Source organism: Pangasianodon hypophthalmus, chromosome 14 (assembly GCF_027358585.1).
Source record: "Pangasianodon hypophthalmus isolate fPanHyp1 chromosome 14, fPanHyp1.pri, whole genome shotgun sequence".
Classification (NCBI taxonomy): domain Eukaryota; kingdom Metazoa; phylum Chordata; class Actinopteri; order Siluriformes; family Pangasiidae; genus Pangasianodon; species Pangasianodon hypophthalmus.
Genome location: NC_069723.1, coordinates 4,508,524 through 4,517,804, shown reverse-complemented (window position 1 = coordinate 4,517,804; position 9,281 = coordinate 4,508,524). Strand labels below are relative to the sequence as shown.

The 9,281-nt window shown below is 42.5% G+C and overlaps 1 protein-coding gene across 2 annotated transcripts in view; it reads left to right on the top strand.

Annotated features, from left to right (window-relative positions):
• The window catches only part of chrd (chordin), an 11,219-nt gene extending 3,618 nt beyond the window's left edge, over positions 1 to 7,601 (top strand). For both annotated transcript variants that reach the window (XM_026943284.3, XM_026943283.3), the window contains exons 6-20: positions 228 to 315; positions 741 to 882; positions 1,028 to 1,165; positions 1,306 to 1,388; positions 1,686 to 1,833; positions 2,739 to 2,845; positions 3,008 to 3,293; positions 3,409 to 3,653; positions 4,096 to 4,209; positions 4,303 to 4,597; positions 4,989 to 5,045; positions 5,275 to 5,378; positions 5,560 to 5,817; positions 6,387 to 6,480; positions 6,575 to 7,601. In XM_026943284.3, coding sequence (XP_026799085.2) covers positions 228 to 315; positions 741 to 882; positions 1,028 to 1,165; positions 1,306 to 1,388; positions 1,686 to 1,833; positions 2,739 to 2,845; positions 3,008 to 3,293; positions 3,409 to 3,653; positions 4,096 to 4,209; positions 4,303 to 4,597; positions 4,989 to 5,045; positions 5,275 to 5,378; positions 5,560 to 5,817; positions 6,387 to 6,480; positions 6,575 to 6,639 — 2,224 coding nt within the window. In that variant the 3' untranslated portion in view covers positions 6,640 to 7,601. The remainder of the gene's footprint in view (positions 1 to 227; positions 316 to 740; positions 883 to 1,027; positions 1,166 to 1,305; positions 1,389 to 1,685; positions 1,834 to 2,738; positions 2,846 to 3,007; positions 3,294 to 3,408; positions 3,654 to 4,095; positions 4,210 to 4,302; positions 4,598 to 4,988; positions 5,046 to 5,274; positions 5,379 to 5,559; positions 5,818 to 6,386; positions 6,481 to 6,574) is intronic.
• Positions 7,602 to 9,281: the final 1,680 nt, after the last annotated feature.

Here is a 9,281-nt window from a genome sequence, read left to right as displayed (position 1 = left end):
TAAATCAATTTATGAATAAATGAATTAATAAATAAGTAATAAAATTGTAAACAACATATTTCAGCATACAAGTAAATAAATCATTATATACTATATTAGGTTTATTATAAAAATGTTTCTTATATATAATAAATAACATAGTAGATAAATAAATAATTAGTATAAATGTACATTTCAAAAATGTTATCATGAATAAATAAATGATAAATATTCTATCTGTGTTTCAGGATTAACCGGCCAAGTGTCATCATGTTTCTCGACTTGGAGGGAAACACAGCGTTCCAGTTCAGAGTTCCACGAGGCGACTCAGACATGGTGAGTGTGTGTGTGTGTGTGTGTGTGTGTGCACGTGTGTGATGCCAAAGTAAACCTTCTCCTACTGTAACTCCTATATTATCCAAACACTGCCAGGTCTGCTTAGATGTGTGTGTGTGTGTGTGTGTGTCTGTGGAAAGAGAACATGATGCTTGAAATGATGTCACTGCTAATTCTAATGCTATGCTAACTAAATATTTGTTTTAAGGTTGCTATTCAGACACTTCATGACTTACTTCAACACACACACACACACACACACACAGAGATGTCTGAGTTTTATAAGAGGAAAGAGTAAAGCCATAAAAAGCTGTTTAACATTTAGGTTTTTTTTTTTTTTGCTTTGTGGGAATTTTTTGCTGACTGCTAACTGGGAAAACTCTCTCTCTCTCTCTTTCTCTCTCTCTCTCTGTATGTGTGTGTAGATCTGTGGAATCTGGAGGAACCTGCCCAAATCTCACATGCGTCAGCTTCAGGACGAGCAGCTTCGTGTGTCCATGATTGTAATGGACGGCAGGCGAGAGGAGATTCAGGGCAAAATCATCAAACACAGAGCCCTGTTTGCAGGTCAGTGCTCATTTGCATAAATTTGAATATTCATGAGTCAGCAATGTTGCGCTGTCACACACAGATTGAACTTTAGCAGTGTGGACTGTGGCTTGGAATTATAATATTAAAATATTAAAAAATTTGCATATTTTGTGATTCTCAGAGACGTTCAGCGCCACGCTGACGTCGGAGGAGGAGAATTCCGGGATGGGAGGAATCGCCATGGTGACGCTGAGTGACACCGAGAACAACCTGCACTTCGTCCTGCTTATGAGGGGCATCGTCCAGGCTTCAGAGAGTGGTGAGGACACACACACACACACACACACACACACACACAGAATTTCTCATGCAGTTTTTCTTTCCCTCTGTCTCTGGGTTTTTGCTGTGCTTTTCTGTACTTTATTTTAAAAACAAATTTTACATTTGTTTCTTCATTAGCGTCGCCGCTCGTACCCATCCAAGTCAGACTGCAGTATCGACAGCACACGCTGCGGGAGATCTACACTAACGTTACTGCTCACGTGAGTGCACATACACACACACACACACACACACATAGATATCTACAGATAACTGTAATATTCTTTTTACATATTTTATGTATTTTATATAATTTCTAATATTTGTATATACAGTTAATACAACTGTAATGTTAACATTTTTATATATAGTTATTTTAATATTTATATACTTTATATAACAACACCCACTTCTGTCTTTCTGTTAGCTTTTCTTCTCCTTTAAGCAATTCCAGACATTCTATAGGACCTCAGAGACATGTGTGTCTATGTTCTGACGCGCGCGTGTGTGTGTTTCAGGACGCCGACTTCGCCGAGGTTCTGTCAGACCTGAACAGTCGCGAGCTCTTCTGGCTTTCACGCGGACAGCTGCAGATTGTCGTGGAAACGCAAGGCCGTGACCCCAGGCACATCTCAGGCTACATCACCGGCAAGAGATCATGTGACAGTACGTGTCAATCAAATGACTTCAACTAATCATAGAACACTGATACATTTTTTCAAAATGAGTCACTTTAAATGATTTGTTGCTGACTAATTGTTAGAAAAAAATATCCACATTCCTCTAGTAAGACCTCTCTTTAAAATATGTTCTCTGTGTTCTAGCTTTTAGGCGGCTGTCCCAAAATGGCTGAATGTTAATTGTAGTGTTTTTGAATGGAGTATGTTTAGGCCAAAAGGTCAAAGGTCAAAAATACAGAAGGTCATAAATTGCTGTTGGCTCACACTGTTGAACATGGCTGACTCGAAGTGCAGAGAAGAAAGCGGTTTTACATGTGTGTGTGTGTCTTTGTGGAGACTATTCTCTCTCTCTCTCTCTCTCTCTCACACACACACACACACACACACACACACACACAGAGGCCGCTTCTGCCAAGGTCGCAGTCTCAAGTGTTCCAAGGCTGTGATTAACAACCTGACGTTATGAGCGGAGAATTCAAACAAACTCTCTGTCTCTCTCTCTCTGCTTCTCTCTCTCTGCTTCTTTCTCTCTCTCTCTCTCTCTCTCTCTCCCTCTTTTTCTCCATTCGTCTCTTCTGTCTCCATTTACCCACTCAGCCATTTCTCCTGCGTGTCCTTCGCTCTTTCCCATAATTCTCTGGGGTTTACATCATCCTGACTGGCTGGATGAGTTAATCGGGGTTTGATTGCTTTTCCTTGGCCGAGCATTTGAGACGTGGGAGAATGCTGTGAGAACGAAAAAATTGCCTCATCTCGCATGCAAAAGCGTCGTCTTTCACTGTCCCACACACACACACACACACACACACACACACACACACATACTCGACTTTCAAGGAGACTTTTATAATAACAGTTCTCTCTCTCTTTCTCTCTCTCTCTTTCTTTCAGCACTACAGAGCGTGATGTCCAGTGGCGACGCTTTGACCCCTGGGAAAACAGGTGGAGTCGGGTCAGCCGTCTTTAATCTCCATGACAATGGCACCCTTGACTACCAGGTACGAGCTTCTCTCACTTATTTAATCTGTGAACGGATTGGATGGACAGACTTCTTTCTTTGCTTATGTTAGTTTATCAGAAATAAATCAGTATTACAGTATTGCCAGTTAATACACAAGAAACACAGCAGTTAATGATTGATTATTGGAACACCACTCCAGATTCAGGTGGAGGGCATGTCCAGCACGGTGGTGGGCGTGACCATCGAGATGAAGCCGCGGAGACGGAGCAAGCGCAGTGTGCTGTATGACATGACGGGCGAGTTTGTGGTGAGTGGGCGTGGCGGGCGGGCCGTTGGCTCATATGGACGCATGGAGGCACGGCACATTCATATGCTGCTGCAGAATGAGCTGTTTATCAACATCGGCACGACGGAGAATCCTGAGGGGGAACTGCGGGGACAGATCCGTACACTCCTGTACAACGGCCTGGAGTCCCACCGACATGGTAAGACAGACAGACAGACAAAAGAAAGAAAGAAAGGAGCACTGCAATTTACATGGAGTGCCCCTTGTAATTACGTTGATTCTGACACAAGACGTGTGTGTGTGTCTGTGTGTAGAGCTGCCGTTCCCTCTGGCCGGTCAGTTCGTGTCTCCGCCCGTGAGGACAGGAGCAGGTGGACATGCCTGGGTGACGGTGGACAAGCACTGCCACCTGCACTATGAGATCGTAGTGAACGGACTGGGGAAAGGAGACGAGGCCACGATGAACGCTCACCTGCATGGCCTGGCTGAGATCGGAGAGATGGACGAGTTGGCACACACTGGTCCCAAACGCCTACTCACTGGCTTCTATGGAGAACAGGTCAGGATCAGGACATGGGCCAATTAAGACAAAAAAACAAAAAGTTTCATGCAAAAAGTTCTAAATGTGCTTTTTATTTCTTACTTTCATTCTGTCTTTCATCCTTTCTTTCTCTTTCCATCTTTCTTTCTCCCTGCTTCTCTTGTCCTTTATTTTCTTTCTTTCTTTCTTTCTTTCTTTCTTTCTTTCTTTCTTTCTTATTTTCTATGTTTTTCTTTGTGATAGTTTCTTTCTATCACAGCATTCCATTCTTCTTTCTGTGCTTTCCTTCATTCCCATTATCCCAGTAAAACACTACATTAACATTAGAAGTATTTCAGAGGATTGTGGTGTACATTCACATCAATATAATCATCACAGCTCATTGATAAACAATGTCATTAACCTCTAGTTTCTCTTTCTCTCTCTCTCTCTCTCTCTCTCTCTCTGTCTCTCTCTCCAGGCTCAGGGGGTTTTGAAGGATCTGAGTGTTGAGTTGTTGCAGCATTTGGACAAAGGCACAGCATTCATCCAAGTCAGCACCAAGATGAATCCACGGGGAGAGATACGGGGGCGAGTGAGTGTGCACATAAACACACACACTCATACACACACACACACACAAACAGTGAGACCGAATCTGATGTGTTTATCCCCGTATTTCCCACAGATCCATGTCCCTAACAGCTGCGAGCAAGGCTCCCGGGCCGAGGCTGTGGTCGACGAGGCTGAGTTTGACGACGTGGTGTTTGTCCGCGACCCAGAAGCCTTCAAAAAAGATCCGCTGGCATGTTTCTTCGAAGGCGAACGTCACGCTCACGGCTCACGCTGGACGCCACACTACAACTCCTGCTTCACCTGCACGTGCCAGAAGAAGACGGTTATCTGTGACCCAGTCATGTGTCCTGCGCTGACGTGCCCGCACACCTACCAGCCTGAGGACAAGTGCTGCCCCGAGTGCGACGGTAAATATTCATACAGAAGTGTCTGATGTAAAAAGATTTCAAACATAACATTACTGACATGGTTTAACTTCCTGAAGCCGAATTTTGAATGGGTGCTTACGCAAACAGGAATGGAAGCATTCGGAATTCATAAAAAAGTATTTCTAGGTTTGGGTTTGGTGTGTGTTAGTGTATGGTATATAATATATCCTGCCTTTTTTGACAACAGAGGGTTTCCCTTTCAGAACTACTTTAGGAAGCTAAAGAACCCTTTATGAAGCTAAGGACCCCTTTGTGACAAACCTGCTGTTACTGAAGACTGTTGTATATATCTGTACACTTTTGATTAGGACATTTGTAAAGTGTTTTAAAACATGTTTGTAACATTTTTCCTTTGGAAATTTGTGCTCAGAGAGAAAAGTGCCAAAAGAGATCACGTCTGCGGAGAGAGTTGAGGAGCATCCAGAAGGTGAGCTCATGAAAAACAGATTAAACCCAAATGAAAACAAATATTTATCATCTAAAACGAATCCAAAATCTAACATAGATTTGTTTGTACTCTAATTACCTCTAATATAATTAAATGTCTTAATCCATTATTTTCCCTGAGAGTAATAGCTCTGAAATAACAGACTGTTTTTGCAGACCAAAAGAAACTGGCTTATGGCTAATGTCGTGTTGTTTATGGTTATATTCAGGGTGTTATTTCGAAGGCGATCAGAAGATGCACGCACCTGGAACCGTGTGGCATCCGTTTGTGCCGCCTTTCGGCTACATCAAGTGCGCTGTGTGCACCTGCAAGGTGAGATTACATCACAAATTTAATATAAGATTTTTGAGATACACCTGTTATAGCAGTGACCTGTCAGTCACTCCTGTGTTATTGTGTTGTTTTTGTCATCTCTGCTAATGTAAACATGAAGTTTCTAGTCAAATATTGGAAAAAAAACCTTGTTTAATTCTAACCTTAACCTATACTCTAGGGCTCTACGGGAGAAGTGCACTGTGAGAAAGTCACCTGTCCCCCACTCACCTGCAGCCGACCAATCAGACGCAACCCCTCGGACTGCTGTAAGGAGTGTCCAGCTGAGGACACGCCCCTCCTGGAGGAGGGGGAGATGATGCAGGGGGACGGGCCGCGACACTGCAAGTTCGGGAAAAACTACTATCAGAACAGCGAGAACTGGCATCCTCGCGTGCCATTGGTTGGGGAGATGAAGTGCATCACATGCTGGTGTGACGTAAGTGCACTTTTGCCAATCAGAGATCAGAGATATATACTAAATAATAACATAATGCAGCATGTTCATTTTTATAAAGCTAACACATTAATTACTTTAACTAGCTATTTTCATAAAGTTTTTCTTTTGCAAGGAATCGGCTGTTAATTAGCTTTAGCCAATCAGAGACTTAGCTCAAGTCAATCAGAGACAAAGTAATATCATTTGTTAAATTTCATAAAGCTAACACCTTAGATCATTTTTTGTTAGTCAATTTCAGAAAAGAATTGTAAACGGCTTTTTTGTGTGTTAAAATATGTAACAAATAAAATCCCTAACCCTTTAATGTGTTGCAGCCTGGAAGTAAACATACATTAGTCTTATTTGGAATGCTAATTTTAACAGTTAGTAGTTAATATAGCTAACAGACTATTTACATGCTAATAGACATATTTTGGGGATTTGGGATGTTGTTTAATTTGTGTGAAATCTGGACCCAAAACTCTTGTTTTGCTGTGAAAAAGCTTTGGAGGTTCATTTTAGTTTTTGCTTTTCTAATGTCTTTTTTCCCCCCCTCTTTTGACAATTAGCATGGCGTCACAAAGTGTCAGAGGAAACAGTGTCCACTACTGAGCTGCAGTAATATTACACGAAGAGAGGGCAAGTGCTGCCCTGAGTGTGCAGGTAACACACACACACACACACACACACAAAATTTCTGCCTGAAAACTTGACAATCGCCAAATTCTCATCTGTTATACTCGTTATTCTCTTACAGATGAGTTCACCAAAGAAGAAGAAATGATGAAGATGGAGGAGAAAAAGAAGAGCTGGAGGCACTGACCTGCATGTCCTGTCCCATTTTTGTCCTCAGCCCCATCCATCCATCTATCCATCCTTCCGTCCGTCCGTCTGCCTGTCTGTCCATCCCTCTCTCGAGTGGGCCACTGGCAAACTGTTCGAGAAGTGACAGAAACACGAGCGGAGAAAGAGAGAAAGGGAAAACGTGGAAATAAACAAGCCAGTGAGGCAGAACAAGAGCCTCTGAGGGAAAACTGTTGAAGGAGAAAGAACAAAGAAAAGAAGGAAAAAGGACCAAGCTGCTGGATAAAATTCCTTTGTGACTGACTTTTTAAAAATGGAATGCCTTTTTTTTTTGCTTAATTTTTGTACTTCTTGGACTTGGAGCAAACTTCAGTCAAACAGAGACACACATGCTATACATTTTCTTGACGATGGGTGGTATGATGGGCTGTGTGTGTGTGTGTGTGTGAGCATGTGTGTTAAATTGGCGAGGTGCAGGCAGCCGTAAAGTCATTGGGTGGCAATGTGAGTGAATGTAAAACACACACATGTGCCCACACATGCACCTACACACATACACACACATAAACACACACACGCACATACACACACATAAATTCCAATATGCTTCCAGAAAAATTCAGCATCGTACTGTGTTTCTACAGTGTTCATCATCCTTATCTTTAATTAATATGCAAATTTAAGTCTCATCTCAGCCAATAAGCCACGCTGTCTCATTTTATTCTACTATAACGTGCCTGATTGGAGATTTTGCTCCTTGAGTGAAAAAGATTGACTAATTAAAGGGCGGAGCTCCGAGTTTGTTCATATTGGCTTCACCCGTTTGTGTTGCACCTGACGTCGTTACCTGTCTGTTTTGTTTTTCAACCCTTTTGTGTAATATTTTATAATTATTTGCTGACTGATTATTATGATGAATATTGTATTTCATATTTATTGAGTGCGCTGGAAAAAATCAATAAAAGTGTTCTTTATAAGAAGCTGTTTCTTCACTTTGACCATTCAAGTGATGGTATACTGGGGTCTGAGCAGGAAAACTTAACGTTTTGTTATTTTTTAGTACCACCATGTTATGGATATTGCTAGTTTCTTGCTGATTTCAGGGTTGTGTTTACATTTTTCTGACCCAGAAATTAGCTCCGCCCCCAGGCAGAACACCGCTGCTCAGCTCTGACCCATTTCCTTTTAAAGGTACAAGAAGGAAGAAGTGTTTATCATCCATGGTTTATTCCTGTCACATACTCAGTGTTCCAAGGATAGGCTCTGAATCCACTGCCAACCCTGACCAGGATAAATTCATCTCAGAGGCATCAGATGTCATAAATGTGAGACAAAAGGCTTGGTGTGTTTTTTAAAGCTTCACACAAAAACCCCAAATCTACAGGTGTAATCAAAAAAGACAATACACATTAAATAAAACTTGGAATTGCCTGCTGGACAAGGAGTGTCCTTGTCATAAGCCTGGTGATCTGGTATCCTAGTCACAGCCATGTCAGCCTGGTCATCTGATCCTTACCACAACCATATGTGTCTTTGTCGTTTGACTGGGGTTCTGGTTTCTTTGTTCTTTGCCTGGTGATATGATGTCCTTGTTGCAGGTCTGGTGAGCTAGTGTCACTGTCTCAAGCCCAGTGGTATGGCATCCTTGTCGCAGGCCTGGTTGTCTGGTATGTTAGTCGTAGGCCTGGTGTACTTGTCACAGACCCAGCAGTATGGTATCCTTGTCAGACGACTGGTGGGCTGGTGTCCTTGTCGCAGGCTCATGGTATGGTTTTTTTGACATAGACCTAGTAATCTGGTGTCCTTGTTGGAGGCCTGGTGGTCTGATCCTTGTCGTAGGTGTAGTGGTCTGGTGTCTTGGATGCAGGCCTGCTGGTCTGGTGTCCTTGTTGAAGCCCCAGAGGTCTGGTGTCCTTGTTGAAGCCCTAGAGGTCTGGTGTTGTGTCACAGGGCTGGTCATCTGGTGTCATTGTCACCGGCCTGGTGGTCTAGTAGTTTTGTCATAGGCCCAGTGTACTTGTCACAGACCCAGTGGTCTGGTGTTGTTGTTGCAGTCTTGGTGGTCTGGTGTCCTTGTTGCAAGCCTGGTGGCCCAGTAGGTGCTGTGGGGCCATTTGGTAACAGAATATCCAAATTTTATTTGCCCCCTAAAGATTTTGAGGTACAAAATCCATCCAATTTGTCTTACTGCACTCCATAGGTTCTCCCTCTGAGTTGGAGCGTGTCCTAAAATGATTTTGTTATGAAACCTACAAGAAGTGAGCAAGTGAGGACTGATCTTGATTTGCAAAATGCTGCTTCCACTTTTAAGTTCTTTTACAGTCCTTTCATGCGACACTTACTCGCTTTTTTACGACCGCTTGCCATTAAGTGTTTTTGGATTTGCTCCAACACGAAGCCATGGACAGATTTAAAAGTGGGAAAAAGTACATACGATAACAAAAAGGTTTATGTTTATCATGTTGACCAAATCTCTCTCTCTTTTTCTGTCTTTCGGTCTCTCTCTTATTTCTTGTCTCTATCTCACTGTAATTTAACTGCCTCTTGCTGTTTCATTTAAATTTTCTGCATTGCTCCTTTTCCCCTTTTTTCCCTTCTCTTCTCTTCGTCTGGATTTAACGAATGGGGGAAATGTGACACACAGATGCGGGCCTCACACA